General features: G+C 33.3%; 1 protein-coding gene and 1 long non-coding RNA gene across 3 annotated transcripts in view; one reads left to right on the top strand and one right to left on the bottom strand.

Moving 5' to 3' along the window:
- Positions 1–9,377, top strand: part of LOC145252642 (uncharacterized) — a 35,006-nt gene extending 25,629 nt beyond the window's left edge. Inside the window, exon 3 of the long non-coding RNA XR_013863640.1 lies at positions 8,078–9,377. This is a non-coding gene — a long non-coding RNA (uncharacterized LOC145252642). The remainder of the gene's footprint in view (positions 1–8,077) is intronic.
- LOC145252641 (uncharacterized) overlaps positions 1–27,559 on the bottom strand; it is a 114,656-nt gene that overhangs the window by 8,535 nt on the left and 78,562 nt on the right. For both annotated transcript variants that reach the window (XM_080112378.1, XM_080112377.1), the window contains exons 2-6: positions 21,582–22,759; positions 11,663–11,711; positions 7,451–7,692; positions 3,000–3,145; positions 2,030–2,181 (exon numbers count right to left, since the gene is read on the bottom strand). In XM_080112378.1, coding sequence (XP_079968504.1) covers positions 2,030–2,181; positions 3,000–3,145; positions 7,451–7,692; positions 11,663–11,711; positions 21,582–22,571 — 1,579 coding nt within the window. In that variant the 5' untranslated portion in view covers positions 22,572–22,759. The remainder of the gene's footprint in view (positions 1–2,029; positions 2,182–2,999; positions 3,146–7,450; positions 7,693–11,662; positions 11,712–21,581; positions 22,760–27,559) is intronic.

The raw sequence follows: 27,559 nt of genomic DNA on the forward strand, positions 1-27,559 counted from the left end.
AGTTGATTGACCCTTCAGCCACCGCTTACTAAATCAGTTTATTGCCTAATGTGGGGAGCGCGAGTGTGTTTTCTTGTTGTGTTTGTCTGATTTAGGGCTAGGTGTGACCAGCCGATTGATCGGAGCGGGCCTCTCCGACCACCCATCTAACCGAGGTAAGGGCCAAAGTGGTGTGTTGGGAAGGGAAGGAAATCATTTCTATCCCCCGCAACCCTCAACCACCAGGATTCTGTTCCAAGGTGTCACGGGTCGCCACCCACGGCAAACAGGTGGCCCCATTGAGGGACTTTTACTCTCTGCAAGCGGGTAGACAGTGTATTCTAAAGCCTCACCGACAGGGCGAAGTAAGGAAGTGGGGGAAGGGAGGAGGAAGGGGAAGGGGGGTGTTGTTTTTGTTTTTGTAGAACCTATTAAAGTTTTACAAAAGAGGATAGAAAACAAAAACAGAAATTCAACGTAGGTGCGTTTCGTCTCAGGAAGCCAAAAGACAGCCTGATCTGGTAGCACAAAAGATATAGTTAATATGTTAGTTTAGGAATAGAATAACATATTAAAGCTTTTATAGCAGTGCTGGGAAGTATTTAGCCAATCAAATACCAGAATTATATTAATAAACTAAGTGGCTGACTATAGTCAAGGACCACCTGGATATTTTGGAATATTTTCTTTGAATTTAATCTATATAATTATAAAACTCTGGACCATCCGGCCATGCTTGCTTGTTTGAATCTTGTGCTCAATGATATGGTGATTCCATCTTTTAAAAAAAAGATGACAGGTGAATATGTGTGTGTGTGTGTGTGTGTGTGTGTGTGTATGCATAGGGCATGGCTCAGAGACTAAGGAATGAGGGTGGTGAGTTGTATGTTTTGATTTTGATTCTAGCTGATGACACCTAAGTAACATATATATATATATATATATATATATATATATTCTTCGTTTTGATCTCACTGCTATATATTAGGTTCAATATAATAATCAAAAGAGAATTGTCTCTATAATAAAAATATATAATCTGCATGAATTAAAAGATCATATTTAAATATATCTTATGATTGGGCCTGCTATTACATATTTAAAAGTGTTAACTTCATACCAAAATATCTACCATTTTGACTACTAGTATTTGTTCATTAATTAAACATTTTTGAAATATATAGAAACTACCATGGGTCCCCAGCGTTGCCCGGGTGTTTGGAGGTGTATGTTGAGAAAAAAAAAAAAAAAAAAAAAAAGCTGTCAATGTTTTTAACTTTGACCCCTATTATGACCCTTTAACATTTATTGTTTTGGGCTCAAATCAAGTTATTAAGTTAGATCCATGTCCAAGGAACCTCTATCTAAAATTTCAAGTGTTTAGATTTAAAATTGTCGGAGTTTGGTAGAGTTCTCAAAGGTCAAATCGTGGAACCTTGACGCCTTAACAGCCAAATTTCTGGCCGAAAACCAATCACACAGATTTTTCCAAATCTCAGTACCCTGTATATCAAATTTCGAGCCTGTAGACTAAAAATTGACAGAGTTATTACGTAGGGAAATGTACACAGACAGACATGTTCACTTTTATAGATATATAGATTTATACTTAGTATAAATTTTAAGAAAATGCTATCAACATGAGAAATATCTAAATACTTTCAGATTATTAAACTTAGGAACATGAAAGTTAGGAATTATACACTACCCATGATAAGTGTTAATAAAACTTCATGATTTGAGGTCAACTTTCAAGAAACTTATTTGTCAAGTTGAGTTGAAATTTGCACAGAAATGTCGCAATCCATATGAGCCAATCAGATTTATGAAAAGAACTTAAAAACTATCTTGTGTATATACCCAATAAATCAAATGCAAGAAAGATCTAAACAATTGCACTTAAAGAGAAAGGAACACTAGAAAAATCTGATACTCTGGAATAAGAGGAGAATGCCTGGCATCCAGCAAGGAAAAAAAAAAAAAAATGAGAATGAGCAGCAAAGAGGAGGACACTTTTAAGGTGTAGAGATGCACATGTAATAAAACTTACCATGTCCATAAACGGTGCCGTGCTTACCACACAATCGCCAGTCGAATCCCTTGCGGCAAATTGGTTCAACTACTTTACCCTTGGTTCCGTGGAACAACTGCCTTTCCTCGACATTCAGACCATCATTTTCTTGTACCATTTCTCGCTTTTTTCTGCAAATATTTTTTTAAATTTGGTAAAAATTAACATAAATAAAAAAAATTTTTTTTTCATTATTTAAACAGGAAGATTAATGGAAAAATCTAACAAGTTATCAGCTCCCTATTGCTTCAAAGTTTTAAATCATAATTTGAAATAATTATAAACATTTGTATTCATATACATAAACATTAATATTTAAGTATTTTTATACAAATATGATTAATGGTTGAGTCAAGTCCGTAAGTCGAAGTAAAAAAGAGGAGAGGAAGATGTTTATGTTGGTATATACTTTGATGGATCCATCCAATGAACCACAAACTTGACTCAAAATTTACTTAAAAATCTTAATTATCTCTTAATAAAAGATAAAGTCTTACTACCAATTGCAGCAATTTTTAAAACGTTACTTATTTAATATAAGATATTTTTTTCATTTTAAGAGAATATGTTATATCTGAGCACTTTCTCTTTTACTTATATTATATTCATTCTATAATCTTTGATATAAAGGTTAGGGACTTACATGTTTCTAAATGAATAATGTCTGAATTAAAATTTTATCAATGTTTTTTTTTTTGTAATTTTCTTTTTTATATTGACAAAAAAGAATGGAAGAGCAAATGTAGCAAAGTTTTACATTTTTTAGGGCATTTTATTTATTTTTTTTAGCAACTGATATCAAGGGCAAATGTCACTTGAGGATATAGTTAATGAGATGGATGGATTGCCAGCTGAACAGTGAAGAGTATTATGAGAGGATTGAATATGATGAATGGAATAGACAAAATTTGACGGACATTATAGAAATGAACAACAGACAAATACTTACAGACAATAATACTTCCATAGAATCGGATTTTGGATCCGAGAAATTCGGACTATTTCTGTTGCTGGATAATGCATCGTGGAGAGAAACATTCCAGACACAGTTGCATATTCTTGAGAATCACTATTCAAGACAAATAACTGATTGCTCTGTTCATAAAAAAGTATTTTTAGTTAGAAATTGATAAAAAATTAATTTGAAATTTTACAAAAAAATTATGATATAAAAAAAAATGAAACAATTTAAAATAGGATTAGGAAACTTAACAGACAAGCAGATGTAATACTATGGTTAACCTGCGGCTGTTAACGAATGAAGTAAGAAAACAAAGCAGGAAAGAGATTTATCAATAGACAAGGAGAGGTAAATTTGGTGTGATGATAGCTAAAGGACTGAATAATAAATAAATATTTAGTTTTATGACACTAAGGAGTGCCATGAGGTGTGAAAGTTATTGAGTTTTTAACAATAGAAATGATTTAATGACAAAAGTCAGCTTATGATTGACAATGAGAGTTGAGAATTGAGTGAGACATTTTAACAGTTAGACTTTGGAGACAGATTGTGACTGGGGCCAGGTTGGAAAAAGCTTTGGGAGATTGAGATGAACTGATGGCAACTGACTGACACAGCCTCAGCAGAATGTACATGTGGACTAGATTGTATAGAGTTGATGGGGGACACACGCACCCATAGTCCAACCGCAAATGTAACACATCAGAGTCTGCATTTTCTTTCGTTTTATTTGATTTTATTTTCCTACTTGTGGACCGGTGCACTCCCCATCGATAGTCACCAGTGTGAAATATACAATCACAACATGACCAAAACTAGAACGATGAAAGGAAGATGAATGAGAAATCTATGGCATACTACATCTGGGATTGGTGGCTTATTCATTTTGGGTTGCCAACATCTTACAGTAGAGTTTTTTTTTTTTTTTTTTTTATATGGTAGTCACCACTTATCAAGGCCCTGAAGCCACTCGGGGATAAGGGTTATTGCATGTACAGTAATCAATGGGACAATATCGTAGTAATTGTTAGTAATGGAGATTTGATAAAGTGTCTTACTTAAGGGGGTGGTTTATCAGGAATTTGTTTATGTTGGACTTGACATCCAAGTTGTAGTCAGGTGGGAAACAGGCAAACAGAAGAGAGTTCCACAGGCGTGCACTTCTAAGAAAGAAGCTTTGTTCATGGAATCTACACTTTGATTTAGGCACAGATAAAGAGTGGAGAAAATTATTGACAGTAGTTTCAGCTAGACGGGTGTTTTTCATGAAAGATTGATGAGGGGGAACCAGAGATTGGAGCTCAGACGAGCACTTGCCATGGAAATAACAATAAAACAAAGACAGGCTCGTAACGTCTCTTCTGTGGGAGAGAGGTTGCAGGGAAGAGAAAAGGGCATTCCCCCACTATGCCACAAAGTCTATTTTGTACTCTGTCAAGGCAGGATAGGCTGTTTTTAGCAGCTCCTGCCCAGATATGGCAGCAGTACTCCATCCTTGGATGTACTTGGCTTTTATATAGATAGAGAATTGTGTCAGCAGTGAGATATCTTCTGGAGCGGTAGAAGAATCCTACTATTTTTCCAGCGACCTTGGCAACAGACTTGATGTACGTCTTCCATTTCAGGTCAGGAGTAAAGGTCAAGCCCAGAAGCTTGTCAAAACATGGAGCGTCCCCTAGACGAGAGCTATCCATTTCAATTAATGCCCGATGGGGATCAGAGCGTTGATGATGTAAAGATAGGAGCTTGGTTTTAGATGCATTAAAAGTAACCAGCCACCTCTTCCCTCACTGTACCACGCGCTCAAGATCAGAGGAGAATCAGAGAGAACTTTGTCATTTACGGCCTTTGATGTGTTGCCATAGATGGTCGTGTCATCAGCATAGATGTCAACAAATGATTTAAGGATGTGTTTTGGGAGATCATTGATGTAGATCAGGAAGAGAATTGGGCCCAGGATGGACCCCTGATGGACTCCAGCATTAATACTGCAGGCCTCTGATTTCTGCCCATCAACCACTACTCTTATGAGCCTATCAGAGAGAAATGATTTAATAATTGAGAAAACATTTCCAGTTATACCATAGCTGGAAATCTTGTGAAGTAGGCCTTTATGCCAAACCTTATCGAAGGCCTTTGATATGTCAAGAGCAATTGCCCTAGAAAGGAAGCCTTTCTCGAGAGATTCACTAATCCTATGAGATATAACCGTTAGCACATCTGCTGTAGATCTGGCAGAATGGAAACCATATTGCATGTCACTAAGAAGGTTATTTCTGCTGAGGTGGTTGATTACTTCTTTATTTAATATGGATTCCAGCAACTTACTCATGACACCCAGGAGATTTATTGGTCTGTTCTGAGAGGGAGATGACTTATCACCTGAATTCTTAAATACAGGGCATACTCATGAGGTTTTCCAGGGTGCTGGGAAGCACTTCTCTTTAAGGCAGCACTTAAACAGTTTTGTAAGTATGGGGGCAAGTTCTGGTTGAAGCTTTTTCAACACTATAATTGGAATGCCGTCAGGGCCAGTTGCTTTATTGGAATCAAGGTTCTTGATTAGCTTGGCGACCTCACGCACAGATATTTGTATGTTACATAGCGTGTTGTCTGTTACAGGAGTAAATATGGGGAGTTGATGGCCTTCGTTGCATAGGGTAGAATTAGCTGCAAAGTCTTTGGCAAATAGTTTGGCCTTGTCTGATGCTGACGAGATGACCTCAGGCCCGTTGATGATGGTTGAGATAGAACGCATGCTTCTGTTCAGGATCTTGTTTGCCATTTACCAAAACTGGTGGGAACCAAGCCACTGCTCAGCTACTTTGGATTTAATGGACTAAGCATATAGCTCTCTTGCATTTTTTATTACTCTTTTGCAGTGGTTGCTGGCAGTCCTGAAAGTAGCTTTAGTCTCAGTGCATCTATTACGTTGATAGCTATGGAAAAAGTGATTTCTGTGCGCAATGACAGCAGCACATTCTGGGTTGGCTGTTAGGTTCTTGTTGGAATTGTTTTGGATGGTATGAATTGGTCTATGCCTACAATTAACCATTCGGTCAGGTTCGATACTATAGAGGACACATCCTTTTTAAACATGAACTGCAGAGGTAGACAGATATAAATGTACGAAAGCTATCCCAGTCAGCCGTAGAGTATCGATATACAGTATGGTGGAGAGGTACGTCTGAGGGCTTATTACATTCCATTTTTATCTTAACTGATACAACCGAGTGGTCGGAAAATCCCAGAGGAGATAGAACAGAACATGAACATAGCTCAGAGGAAGTTGTGAGAAAAAGGTCTAGAAGGCTTGTGTACTAACCGGAAGTATCGGCCACACGGATGGGTTTGTGAACAATCTGGTTGAGGTCATAGGCAATGGCGAAGTCATCACAGAGCCTCCCCTCATCATCTGTCTTGTTCGAGTGGGTCAGCTGAAGTCACCACAAATGTGAATGTTAGCCGAAGGATGAGCAGACAGGATGTGATCAATTTTCTCAGATATCCTCTTAAAGATAGTAACTCCGCTGTTGTGGGGCGATAGAGGGCAAATATAAATGCGGTGGTGTAAGCTAGTGCAACCCAGAAGCACATATAAGGTAAATTAAGGTCTTCTCTGGAGACATCCCTACCACATGGAAAGCCATCTTTTATGTAGGCACATATTCCATGCCTATGGCGATCTTGGGGGTCAGATTTAGATGTTAAGTTAGAATATCCTTTAATAATGAACTCATCTAAGGAAGTGGTCGGCCCTATGCCAGTTTCGCTTAGGAAGAATATGTCCAGTTTCGTCTCCTGTAATTGGGTTTCAACCTCTGGAAGGTTGGAACATAGACTCCTGATGTTGGAGAAGAAGACATGGTAGTAGGGGTCTATGTTGGAGGATGGGGTTCTAGGTTTATTCGTGTTTTTTTCTGGAGATATTTCATGTTGAGGTTTTGGGATTTTGGGATTTGTGGAACAGGTCGACAGACTTGGTTAGAGCAGCACAGAGAGGGAAAGTAGGAGAGAAAAAGACAGGAATTTTTTTTTTTTTTTTTTAGAGTTATAAAGATTTTTTTATTCATGAAATCAAGAAAAAAATGTTTTTAGTCAGAATTTGGGAATATACAAATAATTTTGAGCAAATTTTATCGAACTTTTAGATTTGTACTTCTTGACTCTTCCCAACAAAAACAAAAGAATAAAAGAAAAAAAAATTCTAGTCAAAATGTGAGCAAATTCTGATCAATCAGTCTTAACACTATAAAATTAAAATCTTGCTGCTCAACTCCCCACTTAGGTTGCCCCTATAAATCTAGCCTCTATGGCAGTATATTATAAAATTAAATATATTGTACTGTTGGCTGAAATTAAACATGTTAACAAATTGTATATGCAATATTTTTTTCTGTATGGATATTTTTGATATGTCCAACTAATGAAATACTTACAAACTTTTGGTCCATCTCCACCCAGTTTTCTGGTATACTATCGTAACTGTCATAACTGACTGCTAATCGCTTACGAGGCCGTTCCATGTCTCCAGATGTCACTTCATTATCGGGTCCAGCAGAAGCGTCACTGGTTGAATAGGATTTCATCAACATATTTGTTATAAAATCTACATAATACTGTTCAAGAACTTCCTCAAGGATGTCTACGATCATCGCAGGCAAACATCGCTTTAATTCATCTGAAAGTAAAAGATAGAAAAAAAGATATGGTATGTCATTGAAACGGTTAAAGAAGAACTAATTGTAACATTAATTATGTCTCGAATAACAGCAGCCTGTTTTGGGATGCAAGCGATTACCGACAAGAGCAAGACATTTGTCCAACATCTACCTAGTTTTCTGATGCCAAATATTAATATCATTGTAAATGACCAACCACTAGAGAAAATGGTACAGTTCTCATACTTAGAGAGTATCTTTACATCTGCTCCCATATGTAAGAAGGGTGTGAGAACAGAATCAAGACACCCTATTTCACCTTTGATCAATTAAATTACCATGTATTTAGCATCATGCATTAATGATGACCACTAAAATCTATGTCTTCTATCCATATTTCTACAGGCGTGCAAAATGTGGACCTTATACAGAAGCAATATCGAAAACATAGAGCACTTCCAACAACAAAAACCAAGACTAATTCTAAAAAAAAAAAAAAAAAAAAAAAAAAAAAAACACACATCAAACACAAGTTTTGCATAGAGCTTCAATGACCAGCATTGAGGCCAACATCATTGATCACCATCTCCACTGGGCAAGCAATATCCACAGAATGGATCTATCAAGGTTTCCCAAGAAAATTTTTTATGGCAAGCTTGCCAATGTGACCAGCCCATAAAAAGCCCCAAAAAAGCACTATGAAGATAAGCTGACACCCTGGCCTTAACCATCATAGACCAGTCTTCATGGGAATAAACTGCCTGGGACCAAAACACATGGAAATGAATAAGGCATCAAAGAGAAGAGTAGAGAAATGAAGATGCAAGATGAAGAGAAAGGAATGACATAAACAACCTCCCAACGAACACAGATCCCACTATAATATTATTGTAACATCTTTTCAAAAAACAGATACTACACTGTGAATTATTTATTTGCAGAAAATATAAAACATTACGTAGAAAACAAATTTGGCAAAAGTGTAGGGAAAATGAGTGTTATTGGTCATCCTTGGTATAAAGTGATAAAAATGTCTATTTTTATCATTTTAACAAAATCAACCCTACATGTACACAACTATATTTACAATAGAGGTCATCCTACTTAAAATAGCCCAAAATTTATTAGAATCTTTTTTTTATAAATATATTTACATACAAAGATACTACACGTTGATTCTAGCTAGATAGTCAAGAAAATGTATTTTAGTTTGTGTTTTATGTTCAACACAATAGTGACATCAGATGAAATTTTTCAAAATTACAATTTTCATATCACAAGTGTGGCTATCGGACAATCCCATATTTAAAAAAAAAAAAAAAAGGGTGGAGAATATATATTCTACCACTTTGGATTCCAAACAGTGCCTAAATTTGCATAATCACCTTATACTTGCATCTAAAGGGTTCCAGGTTTATGCACATTGCTTCCCTACAGCAGGCACATTCTAATCGCGGCTGTTTATTTCTATGCCTCTTCACATTGTTACCACATCAATATATTAAAAAATATTAAACCTGCATTCAGTTTCTTGTGTGATTTTAAGTTTGAACTTTTATTTATTCTTAAAATTGACCCAAGCTCATGAAAAGATCAAATCTAATGTAAGTTCCAGATTGTTTGATCTAGAAACAAGGATTATACATCAACAGGAAAATCTATTTTTAAAAAAGTAAACCAATAGAATGAATATTTTTAACACATGTTTGTAAATAATTATGTGGTATATAAACAGTGTTCAGAAAATTGATGGGATAACTTGAGAATTATGTTCTATAGATTATATAGCTGTAAAAGGGCTTCTTTGTGTGTGGATTGCTTTTGTAATGAAACTTCATTACTAATTTCCTTTTCCTTTATAGTCCATTTCTTCTGTTGTGTGATCTTTGGTTTGTGCCGGTTTGTTATGTGAAATATCCTTTTCTGAAATAAGAGCCAACATGATGGCTATCAAAGGATTTCCTGCTGATCTTTCTTCTGAGCCCCATAGCTTTCATATTTGTTTGGTGTATGTGGCAACATTAGACCCAGGCTTACTTTACCTGTGATTCTGCCATAAAAATAGTGTTCTTCCATTTAATTTAGTATTAAGTGCATTATCTGACATATTGCACACAGGTGGCAAAAAGAATGTCTGCACTAGTAATTTTTTCAAAAAATGCAAATTTAAGCTAAATTTAATGTAACTGTTTAAACAAACTATACCTTATTTGATTGGCCTTTTATTCTTCTATAATTTTATCTGTTCATATTTGACTTTTAATTGAAGTATTCTAGTGTTCAAGTCAATTTAAAAAATAACTTCAAATTGAGGAGACAAAAAAAAAGTCTGCACAATGGAAAATTGTTATTTAAATGTAACTTTAGGATATTAATGCAACACAAATACAACAGGAACACAATGAACCAGTTAATATTTAGTAGCATAGCCTTTCTGCAATTTGACAGCCTGCAATCTTTTGGAAATTCCTTGAATTAGACTGCAGCAATACTCTGGGGAAAGGGCATCCTACTTTCTTTCATTTTTGTCCAAAGTTCTTCCAAATTTGAAATTTTATCATTGCATTGCTTGATGTAATGCCATACGTTTTCGATAGGAATGAGGTCTGGAGATTGTGCAGGCCAATCCAAACACAGAATATCATGCTCTTCCAGGCACCTCTTGACATTGCCAGCTGTGTGAATGGGAGCATTATCATTCAAATTCCGACCAAAGTAGGGTAAAAAATACTCAGTCCACATATTAATGTACTTGGTCGAATTAATTCGACCTTGCAAGGGAACTATAGGCCTTGGACCATTGTTATTAATAATACCCCACACCAAAACTGAACCTCCACCATCTTGCAGCGTTGAAACTGAGCACCTAGGATTAAATTCTTTGTCTTTCCTCCGACGGATGTACTGCCTACCATCACTGCGTAGCCTATTGAATTTCATCGCTAAAAAAGCACTTTTGACTAATATGAAGAGTCATGATCTTCATTGCATCTGACGAAGTCCAGACGGCGCTTTCTGTTCTTTACAGAAATCATTGGCTTGTGTCTTGCAACATATCTTCGCAAATTAAATTCTTTTAATCTGTTTTTGACAGTAGAAAGAGAGCATTTTTTAACAAGATTGCACTGTTGTTGGATTTGGAGAGCCGTTTCAAATCTGTTTCTTAGGCTGCAAATCTTGATAGCATTGTCTTCCCTGTTAGAAGTAACTCTAGTACGACTAGATTTAGGGGCATCATGAACACTGCTGGTGCTTTTGCACAGTCTTTCGTACCGTTTTCTCATCACATTTCAATCTGTGGCCGATTTCTCGATTGGATAAACTAGAACGGTAGAGATTAATGAGCTAAGAGAAAGTCGTGGTATATGGACTAAATGTTACGTTGTATACCCTGGAACAACAACAATTAGAGATGCTTTGTTGCCTGTTGGTGGATATTTTAAACTGATTTAGGGGCGATACTTTAAACTGGTTTTAAGCAAATTTGTTGCTGCAGACTTTTTTTTTGCCTCCTCAATTTGAAGTTATTTTTTTTAAATTGACGTGAACACTAGAATATTTCAATTAAAAGTCAAATATGAACAGGTAAGATTATAGAGGGATAAAAGGCGAGTCAAATGAGGTATAGGTTGTTTAAACAGTTACATTAAATTTAGCTTAAATTCGCAGTTTTTGAAAAAATTACTAGTGCAGACTTTCTTTTTGCCGGCACTGTATGTGTTAGATGTTTACAATAAAGAATGGGTGCTTATGCAGAATAGGGATTGCATTATCGTGAAGGTGATAAAATCGCATGTTATGTTAATATCATAATCAAACTTATACCATTGATTTTCCAAACGTATTCTACCTACCATATAGTGCAGATTGAGTACATTTTTTTTAATGTTAGACTGATGTATTTAGAAAGAATATTCATTTTGAGGCCAATTTTATGGAAATTCTCAATAGGCCCCCTTTTTTTTTCTTTTTTTTTTAACACATACTTACGCTTGGAATAAAAATTATTGCATCCACTTTCTAGGCACTTCACTGATCTCTGAAAATATAAGAAGGCATTATAAATAAATATGTTTGATAAGCAATCATTTCAAAATGAATATTTCTGATCATTCAATTAATCATTTTGTTTGCTTTTAACAAAATATAATTATGATTATAATGTATGACTTTAATTCACACTTAAATCACATTTTCATTTTAGTTGCATTCATTTTTTTTTTATTATTCCAATATGTAAAACTTTGCACCTTTATTAATCAGAAATAAATTAGTAAGATTTAATAAGATTGTAAAATTTAGTAGCTTGTAATATTTGGATGATTCGAACTACTGATTTGAACTCAAATCTTTTTGTCAAATTTTAAAATGAAAAATTATTTATCATTTTTTTTTTTTAATATGCTAAGACTTTTGATGTCTGAAAGTAACTTCTTAAGAGCTAGACTTTGATTCATTTTTTTAAATTAGTATTTCATGTATACATCAATGGTAACGTGTATGTAGATAAGAATTTTAAAATATCAAAATATTGTTTATTAGCTATTTCACTTAAGATGAGCCCTGTAAGAGAATTATAATTAGATTATTAAATGAGAACAAAAATAGACAGAGATTTGAATCTTTATCATGAAACTACCCAAGGTAGTTTTGTGATAAAGGGACATAACTCTTGTATCCACAATAATATGATGCAATTTCAGAACAATGCATTTCGATTTTATTTTCAATGTTTAAAAAACATTTTAATGGTATTTTTATTAATACTTAAAATATAATTTAATAGTATTTATTTCGATTTTATTTTTAATATTTTGACAAATTTTTACTGGACATAAAGAATACAATTTTCAAGGCTTTTTCAAGAAATTTTCCATATTTTCAAGGATTTTTCAAGGTAATAATAAAAATACGGCCTTTTCAAGGTAAAAGTGAAAATTCAAGGACTTGAAAAGTCCTTGAATCACTGTTAATGCATAAGGCTACGTTCCTTGCAACACCACAACAACATTCTAGATATGTCCACTTGCATGGACTTGCATTGTAATAGACCTTAATTTCTTTCCTTTCTCCATGGTTATGGGGTATACCGAATGGTTCTAAGTCTAGATCTGAAGTTCCAAATCATGTGACCAGCAGAACAATCATCCTCCACACTGATGATTCCCAGAAAAGGATGAAATGCATGTTTATGTAGATAAGAATTTTAAAATATCTATAATATTGCATATATGTGTTACAGAAAATTAAAACAACTTTGGTATTGTTGGATTCAAATACAAACAAGTGCTTTGATTTTCTGTAAAAACAAAAATAAATGTTCTTTATTAATTTATTTATTGCAGACTATTATCCTCATCTTTCTGAGATGTTGTTTCACAACGTTTCGGCCAACTATTCCTCTGGCCTTCGTCAGGTGGTAACCATGATGGGATAGGAATTGTGAATCTTCTAACTGTATTCTCAACAATTACTGCCATCCATAGTTGTTGTCGTTTCACCACGTTTTGGTCAAGTAAGCCTCTGGCTGGCTTTGGGTAGGATTGAAACCGCTATCTTCAGACAATTCTCACCTAGAACCGTAGAGATTTAACGTCTCTATCCATTGCGCCACGGGCCCCGAAGGGCGATCAAGGTTGGATTTTTCGGTCTTATAAATCCACGTTTATTTATTATCTGATTTTCCATGGTCGGATCCGTACCAAATGGCATATATATTACCAAAAAATCCAACCTTGATCAACCTTCGGGGCCCGTGGCACAGTGGGTAGAAACGTTGAATCTCTACGGTTCCAGATGAGAATTGTCTGAAGATAGTGGTTTCATTCAATCCTACCCAAAGCTGGCCAGAGGCTTACTTGGTCAAAACGTGGTGAGACGACAACTATGGATGGCAGTAATTGTTGAGAATACAGTTAGGAGATTCAGAGTTCTTATCCCGTCGCAGTAACCACCTGACGAAGGCCAAAGAAATAGTTAGCCGAAACGTCATGAAACAACAACTAAGAAAAGATGAGGATAATACTCTGCAATAAATAAATTAATAAACTTTGGTATTGTTGGTTTCAAATAGAAACAAATGTTCTGATTTTTTGTAAAAATTAAAAAAAAAAAGTTCTTATTTTCAATTTTATTAATTGAGCATTCTGCATGGATTACTTTCCATTAACACACACACACACACACACGTGTGTGCGTGCGCGCACGCGTGTGTGTGTGTTGTGTGTGTGTGTGTGTGTGTGTGTGCACACGTGTCTTTTAGTGTAAACTTTCGTTAAAAAAGATAAAGGTAAAATTTACAATTCTAAAAATACACAGTGTCATGAACAAAAAATACTGTGTGTACGTGAGCTGTTAAATTTTTGTGAGAGGAGGGGAGATGGGGAGAGAGTGGTTATAAAAGATATTTATATATAATCAGATTCTATTGTCCAATACAATCACATCTAAACAATTGTAGAGTGGATAATAAGATTTGCAGGAGAGAGTTCTCAATGTCAGTGGTGATAGAGTTTATCTAGACCTAAGTTTGGAGAAATGTGAGCAACAGTGCATGGTGACTAATAATTTCTGGTATTCTTCACGTGATAGTAAATATGAAAAACAAAAGAAACCATCTGTGATCATTTCCAAACTTTGAACACACACACATTATATATATAAACAATGAACTTGCATCTGTGTGTGTGTGCGCATAGAACAATATCTACCAAACTTCTGTCAAGTTTTAGTCTACAGATTTGAAACTTGATATATGGGGGATTCAGACTTATGGAACAAATTCGATTTGGTTTTTAGCCAGTAAAAATAGGTGTTATGGTGTCAAATTTAAAAAAATTAAAACTTAGCAGGCATAAAGTGACTTACTGTGTACCCTCCACACATGCACAAATATACATTAAAATGTTTATATGCTTAAAATCAGTTGATTTGTAAAGCTTTGATACGCATGCTATTTTAGCTCAGATGGTAGCAAATAACGTTGGAGAAGTAAATATTTTGGTTTTGATTCCAGCTGATGGCACCCAAGTCATTTTTTTTTTACTTCTGAAATCACTACTATATATAGGAGTTTTAAAACACAGATAAAGCATTGTAATGTGAGCTATATTTAGTTTAATTTAGTTTTATGCAAAAGGGACAAAAAGGAGGTGAAAGCACTTTGTGAAAATTCAGATACCTCTATTTTTTTTATTATTGTGAAATTTTAATACATATTAAACATTAATATTTATCATATTTCAGTTTCTTTAGAGTATTTTAAGTTTTTTGGGGGGAAATATGGGCAAAACTTCCCATTTAAAAATTCAAATATTTTATATTTGCATTGAATTTAATCTATAATTACGAGACACAAATTAAGCAGAATTCTCTTGATTTTAATTTCTTCCTAAGACCTATAAGCTTAAGCCTTAAATTTTAGACATTTTCTAAAATCAAAATTATGTAATGGATTTTAATCAAAATTGGAATAATGACATAAGCTTCCATATAATTTTACTCTTTGTAAAAACGTTTTGCTTGCAAAATTAATTTTACTCATCCTAAAACAGCTCTTTGTCTATTATATTATTCCTTAATTGGAATTCATTTTTGAGATGAGCATTATATATATTAATTTTATTTTTATTTCAGACTATTATTCTCATCTTTATTAGTTGTTGTTTTTCATCTTTTATTGGTTTGTTTATTCACAACTAATAAAGATGAGAATAATAGCTCTTTGTCTATATATATATATATATATATATATAAATTGTAAAATTGTATTTAAACAGCATTCTTTCATTTAAGCAAAATACCTTTTTATTTATTTTTAATTTAAAAAAAATGAATACATGTTTTATGTGTATCACAAACGTTTTTGATTCATCAAATCATTCTCAGGTTACAAAAACAAATAAGTAAAAAAAATTTGGAGAAAGAAAAGGAATTTCAAAAGGTAGCAAGAATGCATGTGTAAGTAAGATGCTAAAAGAACGGGCTCATGCAGTTCCAGGGAAGACATTAACAATTTAAATTCTGGGATGCCAGCATTAGCGTTACAGTTCAAAATTGTATTACATTAAACATTCTGAAATATTGTTATTGGTTCCATATGTAATGTTATTAATTGCAGATTTTTGGGTTTTTAATGAAGATGGGTTTGAGTATTCAATTTTTTTTTAACTTAATTCAAGAATGAAGTTAATGTCATATATATGTATATCATATACACACGGCATAATCACATTGACACACCAGTTCCTGTCAGATCACTGTAGTTAAGCGACTGGATTCAAGCAGTGCTGATTGAAGAGAAGTGTGGTTGGAGATTCCGTAACCTTTGCTTCACAAGCGCAAGTGTTATTCATTATCTTTCAAGATAACAATTGTGTTACTGAATATCCAGTGCTCAATATCAAATAGAGCCATTGCAGCATGAATATAAATATAAATCAAACTACTTTAAACATTGGTTTAAAGTTAGTTAAAAAAAATAAATAAAAAATAAATAAATAATGACAAATGCTAGTGTAACTGTCATTTTCAGAAAAAAAATGATCATCACAAGTCAAACAGGAATGAACAAGTAAATACTTGATTACATTCATCCAAACAAGTTTTAGAGATTTTGATGGACACAATCGGTTGGCCATTGATTTTTCTTTCAGACAGAATTAGTTAGTATCTGTAAAATGGTCTGTTGTTGTCACATAAAGTTAGGATTATTTGGACTATTGTTCTCATTTTCAGTGTTATTTTTATTTTTTTTTTTTTTACATAGGCATCACCACTTATCAAGGCCAATAGGCCACTCGAGGATAAGGGTTAAAGAGTGTACAGTAGAAATTGGACAATAAAGTAATCGTTAGTAATGGAAATTCAGTAAATTTATTAACAAGCGGAACGGCTCATCAAGAACTTGTTTACTTGAAGACAACCATATTGTAGTCAGCCGGTAAGCAGGAAAACGGAAGACAATTCCACAGGCGTGCAGTTCTAAGAAAGAAGCTTTGTTCATGGAATCTACGTTTAGGTTTAGGCACAGATAACGAGTGTGGGGAATTATTAATAGTGTTTTCAGCTAGATGAGTGTTTCTTGTGAAAGTTTGGTGAGGGGGACCATAGACTGAAGCTCAGTCGAACACTTTCCATGAAAATAACGATAAAGCAAAAACAAACTTGCAACATCTCTTCAGTGAGATAGAGATTGCGGGAAAGAGAAAAGGATATCTCCTAGGAGAGTTATTCTTACATTTCGACCGATGTAAGACCCAAAGTATATCTTGTTGGACTTTGGAAACTTTCTGTTGAACTTGAGAATTTGTATAGATAATTCGAATAATCCAAATAAAATTATCAATCCTCATTTAAAAGAAATATCAGAAACAAGGTTAAGTATGTATATATGTTTATTTCTGGGAAAATTATAAAACTAATTAACTGATCATTATGAATTTTGGAAGACTGATTCCAAGTATAAAGGTGGATAATGTTGGTTTTATTTAGTTTTACACATGCAGCAATGATGGAAATTCTTGAGAATTCAGGCATTTTTGCTTTTAAGGAAACTTTAACAATTCCCCAAATTTCAGTTTCTTTGGGGGGAAATCATGAAATTTGATTGCCAGTTACAAGACACCTTTTTAAACAAGATTTGCAGAATTTCAATTTCTTTTTAAAACTCCTTAAGTTTAAGCATAAAATTTTAGACATTTTTCTAGAATTTAAACCATTTAATAGATTTTAATCTAAATTGAAAATAGTTTTGAGTATCATTATAGATAAGAAAAAAAATAAAAACTGAAAATATATTTTACATTAATTTATTGTTAGACAGGATACTCAAAAAAGTATGTTGAAATTCCTTAATCCACAGCATTTCAAAGAAATGCATTCTTCTCATTAGAGGAAAGATATTAGCAAATGAATATTATAGTGAAGCTATAAATTTGCTGTTACTGGCATTAATTGAAACAGTATTACATAAAACTAGTCATGAATGTAAAAAAAAAAAATCTTTTTTGTGCAAAAAGTTTATAGAAGGTTGAAAAAAATTTTTTTTTAAGAAATCAGAGAATACATTAAAAATCGAGGATTAAAAAACAGATGAAAAGATATGGAGAGATCCAGTATTATCAATATAAAAAGATGATAGGAGATAATGTTCCCATAGGAAAAATCTGGAATTATGCTGCTTACATACAGAATCAAATTAAATCCAATATGTCTCTTTCTCCCCCTTTCTCTCTCTCTCTCTCTATATATATATATATATAGTCTTATTTATAGTATTCTGAATTATACTGGGTTTATATAATTCAGTAATCGTTCATATACCAATAAATTTTAAGCCAAAAAGAGATGACTTAAACTGGAAGCTACAAAATTATCATATTTTATAATTGAGCATTCATATATTGTTTTAACAAAAACCAAGACTTCAAAGAATGGGTTGATAGCAACATAATGCTTGAATTTGTCCGCATGTCTTGAAACAATTGTAACTAACAATGAAATACACTATTTGTTGCTATCAACCCATTTTTTGAAGTCTTGATTTTTGTTAAAACAATATATATATATATATATATATATATATATATATATATTAGCAGGGAGACTCGACATTGCCCAGGATTAAATAAGGATTAATGAATACTCCACGTTTAAAATACTTTCCAAAAAGTATTTGAAATCGGTAAAATCACCTATTTTTCCACGGAGACCCATCGTGGTGCTTGGAAAGAAGCTTTATATGCTTTCCCGCAATGATTTAATCCACAATACATTGTAGTCTACATTGCACTGTAGAAGACCTACTATTGATTTTATAACTATTTTCTATAATGATTTGAATTAAAGTTTAAAATTTAAAAGTCAAGTATCATGGTTTAATTATGCTCTAAACATAAACATTAATTTCAAATGCACCCCTGTTTTATCAAAGAACCTACTATTGATCTTATATGCTGAGCCCTTCTGCTTGTGTTGTAATAAAACTTCTCAAATGCACTTGTGATGTTAGGTTGTATGAGGTGTTAACAGATCAAAATTTTGATACAAAACCTATCTAAGATCACTGCCAGATACATAAAGTACCTTCCTGTGAAATTTCATGAAAATCTGCCCAGACGTTTCGGAGTTTATAGATTCCGAAACTCGCACAAAGTTCCTCACTCTTACGCAAAGTTCCTTTATATATATATATATATATATATACATACACTATTTATATAAAATAAAAATTTTGATATTGAAAATTTATTCAAATTTTCAAAAAACCTTTATAAACCTGTAAGGAAGGTATACAAAATTTAATTATTTGATAAGGAGTACAAATCAAAGAAAAACCTTCTTCCATGAAGTTTTGAAGAGTGGAATTCCTCTCATCAGAGGGAAGAGGTTTTCAAAATATACAATAAGTTTTGCAGGTTAATGCATCACAGAAAACAAGCAATATGAAATTTATCATATTTGCATAAAAAAAAAGTAATTTAAGAGTTTTTAGATAGTTTGTTATATATATAATTCCTCTTTCTGTAACCATTATTGACTTGATAATGTAATAAAGTCCCTCTGCGAGTTTACGTTTTATCTTATCTTATTCTATTATTTGCTCCTCTTAACTGGGTAAAGCTTTTATGATTTAAACAGGTTTGCCTTATCATTGAAAAATTATTTTTCAGCTTAATATATATATATATATATATATATATATATATATATAATTTTGAAGAGCATAAAAGTGGCACAAAACTTATGTTTGGTGAATTTATTTTACTAACTAGCATAAAACCTGTCTTGGGACAAGTATTAGGGTAATATATGTAAGATGAAGTTTTTGAAAATAATTTAAATTAATGTAAACAATTAAAAAAGATTAAAATTAATGGAATTATGTGATTCTTGTAATGTTTGCAATTGCAGAGCTGAATATGAACGTGACAGAATTTCATCATCAATAATCATGATGATGTGCATGTGTGAATGAATCGTTGCGTTGGTCTGATTACTACCGAGCATGATGAAGGGGGAGTGGGACAAGAAGTGGGATGCATTAAACACAAACATCTCGCAATGTAAAGGCTGTTAGTTCAAAGGCATTTTCAATAGAATAACATACCAAAACAAATCAATAATCAACTAATTAGCCAATCAATCAATTAATGAAATAATAATCTGTGCATTCAAGTATGAATTATAGTATTAAAAAAAAACTTTGTTAAAATTTTTAAAAATCAAATAAATAATGAAGTTGTATTCAATAATATTCATAATGAAGAGAATGCCATGAAGAGATTATCATAAAATCCAAAAAGTCAACAAGTTTGAAGAAATTGTACTCCATAACTTCGAAAAATCATTTATCTGATGTGAGGAGTGATTGATACACAAAAAAAAAAAAAAAATATCTTGTATGCCTTTTATTTTTTGCAAAAAATTTTCTGCTGATATATTTTTATAAATTTGCACATTTATGCTAACCAGTGATGTTTATTTTCTGATGAAAAGCGCTTATCTTTGAAAATTCATGGGTTAAGGATTTTTATTATTATAATTTCTTATCTGAATTTTTGATAGATTAATAAATATTATAATTTATTCAATTTTATTTTTCATCAACTTTTTCTATTTCTTATATATATATATATATATATATATATATATATATATATATATATATATTGTATTGGTAGTAATTATTTGTTTGTTTAAAACAAAATATATAAGTGTGTCACCCAAAAGAGTGCTCAATGTTTAGACAGAGCCAAAATAAGTGAATTTAGTTTACAAACAAATGGCTACACATAAGCATACATGTTTCAGCGAAAACCAGTAAGGGAATCGCTTCGTCAGGCCAAGGACATATATATATATTACTCCCCCGTCACCACAAACAAGGCATATTGCCACTTGGATGTAAGGGGACCATGCCTAAGAAAGATTAAGATGTTCGTTTACGTTACATTTGAACTTCTGCATATCAGTACAGTTAAGGAAGCAGGTGCAGTAAGGGAATTCCAAAGTCTAGCTGTTCTAGAGAAGAAGCTATTAGAGTAGAAAACTTTCTGCATTTGGGGACCTCAACAGTGAAGAGGTGTGATTTTGCTGCTAAACAGGCTTGTCAAGATATGTTCATTGAGGAGGCACAAGTGCAAAGAGATAGTCAGAGTACATTCCATTAAAATACTTGTAAAACAGACACAGGGATGCAACATTGCGGTGATGGGACAGAGGTTGGAGCTTAGTTGACAAAGTGGGACTTATTAGATTGGAGACACTTTCTTTTTGGACACTATTCAAGAGGGAGAGACTAGTGGTAGATGCACCATCCCAGATGTGGCAACAATACTCCATGCATGAGTGAATGGTGGCCTTGTACAGGATACTCAGGTCCGAGTAGTTTTCTAGAATGATAGAGGTCCTTGCAGCAGCCTTTGCAATGTCCTCAATCTATTTATTCCAGTTCATATTTTCTGTGAATGTTAAGCCGAGGAGTTTGAAGGAAGAATTCTCAGGTAGGGAATTATTTGTCATGAATATCAGTTTCTTGTAATTGTTAAAGGAGAGCAGCTTAGTTTTACTAGCATTAAATGTTACCATCTATTTACAGTCCCATTCCACTAGTCTCATACATGTATTTATGCATAAAGATGTACTAAAAGCTTTGAAATATAATCACTAACAAATTAACCAGTTCAATTCAACTTGTCATCAGGCTGGTTTTCTTTATCTGATTAAGATACTAATTATAGTTAAAGCATTTGACTTTTACTTATATAATACATACATAATATATTAAGGAAAATAAATGTCACTTTTTTTTTTATAAATCTGACTTTACTTATTCTTTATTCACCTTCTACGCAACATTACTTAGCTTAAAAAGAAAAAGAATATATATATATATAATTCAACTTACCTCTATGCATCTTCTACTAAGAACAGCTTTCACTTTCTCTTCTAAACATCCCCTGCAGGTAAAATGTCGGTCAACGCAAGAAGAACCTTCGTTCTCCTTGATGACAACCTTGCATGCCACACATGTGCCTTGCTTTATCTCTCTGGAAGAATTATCCTCAACCATCATGGATGTTGGAATCCACGATTGCTGTGATGCCATCTGGTGTTTCTTGCCCGAAGAATTTGTATCAAGTCCCACGGAACTTTCGGCTGCATTGTCTAACGACGAAGTGTCTGAGGTTGTGTGGCAAAATTTACCTTTCACTTTTTGGCATATTGTCATAGAGTGCTCATCAAGGCTGTCTTTTCCCTTCATACAATGATAAATTAAATTCGATGACGGTGTAGAATCCGAGCAACAGGGGTCGCATTTCGGAGACAGAAGAGACGAGGACTGATTGCAAGAAGCAATTGATACTGTATTATCAGCTTCTGATTCTTGAATTTGTAAACTCCCTGGTTTTGGCACCTCACAGTTTTTATCAGAGATGATAGATTCTGTAACATTCCATTTACATATTTCAGACGTCTTCGGTAAGACATCTTCCTTTTTCATTATCACTTTGCGTTCATTGTTTGTTATAAAATCGGTTCTATAGTCCATACCAGAGTGCGGATTTTCTTCTTTGTCTGGTAAGCATTTATCACAAACGTTTAGCTCATGGTTACACGACTCGCCATCATTCTCCATTGGAGTCTCGATTCGTGCGGAAACGTCGACAACCATGACTGGCTTTGATGGTTGTTTCCCGTGGTCTTCGACGGAGAGTGAAAGACTAAAGTTATTACTGATACTAAGCGAGCCCAAAGAGTCTCCAGGTTTTATGACTAATTGATCGTCGGTATCTCCATTGCAATGATAGATTTGATTTGAACGGGAACAGAAATCTGCGAGTTTGATTGAAGAAATTGTACTGATGTCCTCTACGTCGTCGGTGTCTTCATCCATTTCACAATGTTGCTCTTCATTAATGTGGACAACTTTGGTATGATCTGCTTCTTCATCTGGAGAATTGGTACAGTCGATGGTGATTGGTACTGGGGAGGATTTGTACTGGGAAACAAAAATAACATCACCATCATTTGTATCATCTAGGCCTTCGGAGCCAATTATCACCACTTCATCTGAATCGGATTCTGAAACAAGAAAAGAAAAAGAGAAATTAATAACCCATCAAAAGAAATACTGTTTAAATTATTAACCAATCAACTTACAACTTTATAATATACTGAGGAAAATAAAATAAATCATCTACAGATACAAAGTGTGTATAATGAATTGACAAGTGATTAATGTATAAGGTAAATATAAAAAATTATGCATTGAAAATATATCTAGAAGAAAAAAAATACCCTTATTTTGAAAAAACAATACTTAATGATATAAAAAGTATCAACAAAAATCAAAACAGAAAAACATTGTTAAAACATGAAGTATAAAAAAAAAAATACTTTTCTATGATAAAAAAATACCGTTCAAATTTATACTGAAAAAAAAAAAAAAATAAAAAAAATAATATTCTCCAAATATATGCCCTCAAAACTACCATTCAAATATATGCCCCCCCCCCAAAAAAAACATTAAAATATACTCCCAAAGAAAAAAATACCATTTAGATATACGAAAAGAAAAAATACTGCTTAAATATATGATAAAAAAAAAACAGCATCCAATTCAAACAACATAAAAAGGAAAAAAATACCTTTACTTGTAAAATATATCAAAGAAAAACATTCTAAAAAAACACCTGTGGAAAATAGTCCTACGCTTTTTGATGAGGCAGATTTGATGAAAACAAATTTTGAAGGTCAGTAATCTAATACTTGAATTAGAAAGGAGAAATTTGGTACCACCAGATTTAGTGATAGATGAGAGAAACTAAAGGCGTCAGTTTTATTTGAGTTTTGAGGACAAGCTGTTTTGAAAATAACAGGCAGCTGGAAGATCTCACTGGATTAAACTTTTGTTGTGAGTTATCAATAGAAGAGGGAAAGAGCTGGATTAAGAACTTCAGAAGAAAGTGAATCAGGATCATGGTCATATGATATTCACTGACCAATAATATCAGATCAGAATTATTGGTCATATAAGAACAAGGTGTTATATAGATTGTCAACAATAAAGAAACAAATTCAACACAGCTGTAAATTTTTCTTTATCAGCTGTTCTGAAATGTTTGCAAAGTTCCTGATGTTTCCTTAGCTAGATATCTTCAGTTTAAGGTCAGTCAGTAAGATAAGAAATTAATATCAAATCAGGCAGACTGGATCCATCTCCGTCATTTTCATCCCCTATTTTATAAGCAAGCTACACTTTGGCCGCTTTTGGTTTGATAGGTTTCCTAGTGTGTTGCTGATTTTTTTTTTTTTTTTTTTTTTTTTTTTTAGAATCAGCCATTTGTTCCATAGCTCACCTGACTTTCTCTAAAACATCAAACATTCAGATCAGTCTAGTCTAGGACCAAGCTAGTCACCATTTTGAAAAAGGTTTATACACAGAATTTTAAAAAAACCTGAAGAGTTAGCAACAGTGATAGCGGTCTGTTTAGAAAAAAAAAAAAAAAAAAATACTAACTCACTACTTTAGAGTTGACAAGTCTGAAAAATATCCAACTCTCTACTTAGTTTTAGAAAAAAGACTAACATTAGACTTCTTTAATAAATTGTCAATTTGTTGTTCCAGACTCCTGAGTAATGAATGAGCTATGGGCCAAACGTGTTCAGTTTTGTTAAGCTGTTCAAACAATGTTGAAGCGTTGCATAAACAACTTACAACTACAAGACCATTCAATATTAAAATTGAAGCAGTTTAATGGAGAGAGTTTAATAAAACCAAACGTTTAATAGTTTTGTTTTACAGAATATCAACCATTTTCAGGTTATTTAATACCAAACCTAGTTAGTCATTAAAGTTTTTAAGCCTTAAATATTTAATGTTTCAAAATATTTAATAGATTCTATTTTATATATTGTTTTGTTAGGTGTATATGTAGATAGAAAACTAATTGATCATCATCTGTTTAAGTCTGTTTTATATGCTGGCTTGTGTTGGACTGCTTTTAGAACATGACTTCTAAACTAACTTATCTCTGATAAAGTATTTGTTCCTCCTTTTTTGTTTTTTTTCCACCCTTTTCACTTCCTTTCATGTTTTTCTTAGCCTTCTTCTGTGAGCTGAACCCGTTACCTGAATACTTCTAATTCAAGAACTTTCATCCATTCTTTCAACTTAGTCATACCATTGAGGTTTCTTTATCTGCACACATCTTTATATTGCCCAGATTGAATCCTCCTTTGAGAGATCATCAGAACTCAGCCTGTCTTTAAAGCTCACATTACTCATATCATTTCTCTCCATGCAACGCAGGTCCTCAACCCTATATTCTCTTTCGAATAACCAAGAGGTAAGTTTACACTTGAAGTCCTCACCATTGTATAAGGTTGAAGCTCATACCCAGGACATAAAACAATAGGATGAACAGCAGAGACAAGAAACTCATTTTAAATAACCCAACCTTGACTCTTGCAACAATTACTGACTCCTGACACTGTAGCTTACAAGTGGGGAGTTAGCTGAAAATATCAAAGTGCTGACTAGTTAAAAAAAACAAAAAACAAAAAAAACATGACCGACACCAGATTCCTTAAAAAATTTCTAATGCTTGACTATTATTGGTCAGCAGTAAAATAATGAATGGACTGCAGGCTGGAAATGTATTTGTTTTGCTTGAGAAGCTGGTTGAATGCAGCTGAAGCTTTGCAGGCTAAGCTTACTCATCTAATGCCATATGGCTGAGCAGGCTAGCCGATTAAACGGTTGCTACATTTTGTCAAACAGTGACATATTTAATTCTCTCCTCTTTATTCACTCTAGAATGTTAAAGGCAACAAGAAAAAAATAAAGTTACTTAAACGGTTTCGTGTCATCATTAAACCTAAAACTGAACAGTTGTTGCTTGCCACAAAAAATAGTTTCGCCTGCTCCTAAGTTTTCATCCCACTGACTAATTATAACATGATAATTTTCAAATCTAATTTGAGTAAATCCCTATTGAACCGTCCTCTAAAATAATGTTTGCTTACCCAAGTTCCACCATAACTGATCGTGTTGTTTCACCATGTAACCAACACTTAACTCTTATACCCTCCAGGCCTTGATAAGTGGTGACTTCCAAGTAAAAAGAAAAAAAAGAAAAAAAAAAAAGCAAGCTAGCCGAGGGGTCAATTAGTAAGAAAACAAAATAAGCCTCAGTATGCCGTTTTTGTACATTTCCACTTCATAATAAGGATCTCCTAGTTATTAAAAGAATGTGGACATTTTTTTCCTGGTTTAGTTTGTTTACTGCAACTCTTTGAATAATTTTGTTTGAAATTGTGTCTCCTTGAGTTAGAAACTCTTCTTGTTGAGAGTCATGGCATCACTGAGATGAGACACGAATTTTGACTGAGATTTGTATTGTGACTCTTGGTCGATTAAATTTGACTCATTTTTATATTTAAACTATCTGTACCTACCTGGTGTTGTCTAGGATTTTTTTTTTTGTACTTTCATCTTATTTCATTTTTTTTTTTTTTTTTTTTTTTTACTATGCCGTTTTTTTTTTATTATTTGCCTTATTTTTAAACAAATTATTTAAAATTAGCAGCTTTGTGTGGAACTTTGCTGTACACTCAAGTACTCAAGCGTACAGCATAGTCTGCACCATCCTTAGGTCAGAGACTATCATTATGTTAGGTTTGGTCATGATCAGTCCAGTGATGTGGGCTGTACGAGAGTATATATACATAGGCTATGACCTTGACCTTGACCTTTGACCTGGAAAATGGTGTGCACCATCCCTAGGTGGGGGACCATCATCATGCCAGGTTTGATCATAATCGGTCCAGTAGTGTGGACTGTAGAAGAGTTGTACACACACACACGAACATTACTACTTTATATACATAAGTTAGAAGACGTTACAAACTCATTGCACTAATGTTTATAATTATTTAAAAAATACAAAAAAGAAACGTTAATAATTTTCTAAAATCAGATAACTAAACTTCTATCATTGTATTGTTAGATCCAGTGGATTAGAATTTTCAACCTTCCAGTGCACACTACTCAATGAAAATTAAAAAGAAACTGTCCCCAACAAGAAAATGATAGTATTTATATATATTTTATATCCCAAATGAGTATTAAAATTAGTCAATGTAGCCCGGAATTTAAAAAAAAGAGAAGGATTTTGTAGTTTGTTTGAAGCATCGTTTATAGTGTGAAAGGAATTATGTTTGGAGGCTATATCAATGCGGTTCATAGGAAAAACCGTGGACATGAGTTAGCATATAAAAGAATGAAAATATTCGAAGAAATTTTCAATAATTTTCAATTATATTATGTTTATTTACCAACATAATGTGTTGCACATGATGATAGGTGTTGATAGGTTAAATTTTTTTCTGCATAGAGGAATTCAAGGATATATCTCTGCTTCTGATGCATACCCATGACAGGAGTTGCTTTCTTAGAGTCTCACACTGTCACTATCTGCAACAGAAAGATGAATCTTTCAAGGTATGAATGCATAAGTTCAGCCATAACAATTCAACTTGCAATCCTCTCTGATCCATTTGGGTGGAATAAAAAATAGGAGGCATTACTTTTGGAATGCCTATCATACATACTTTTATTTAAAAACCATACATTAGTGTTCATTGGGGATACCCGGGTTTCACCGATTTAGTTATCCTTGATTTAGGATAAAACCTGGTTGATCATTGCAGACGGATTTATTAACCCTCCATTTTGCTATCCAAAGTTCTGAAAACATTTGCCCGGTGTTCATTTTGTGTTCCCCCATAAAAGATATTCTGTGCATTTAAAAAGGCTTTCTGTTGATGGTATTGGCTTAAGTGAAAAAAGCTGTTTTATTGAATTTTTTATTATTATTT

This window comes from Euprymna scolopes, chromosome 29 (genome assembly GCF_053919585.1).
Source record: "Euprymna scolopes isolate OS-2025 chromosome 29, ASM5391958v1, whole genome shotgun sequence".
In the NCBI taxonomy this organism is placed as follows: domain Eukaryota; kingdom Metazoa; phylum Mollusca; class Cephalopoda; order Sepiida; family Sepiolidae; genus Euprymna; species Euprymna scolopes.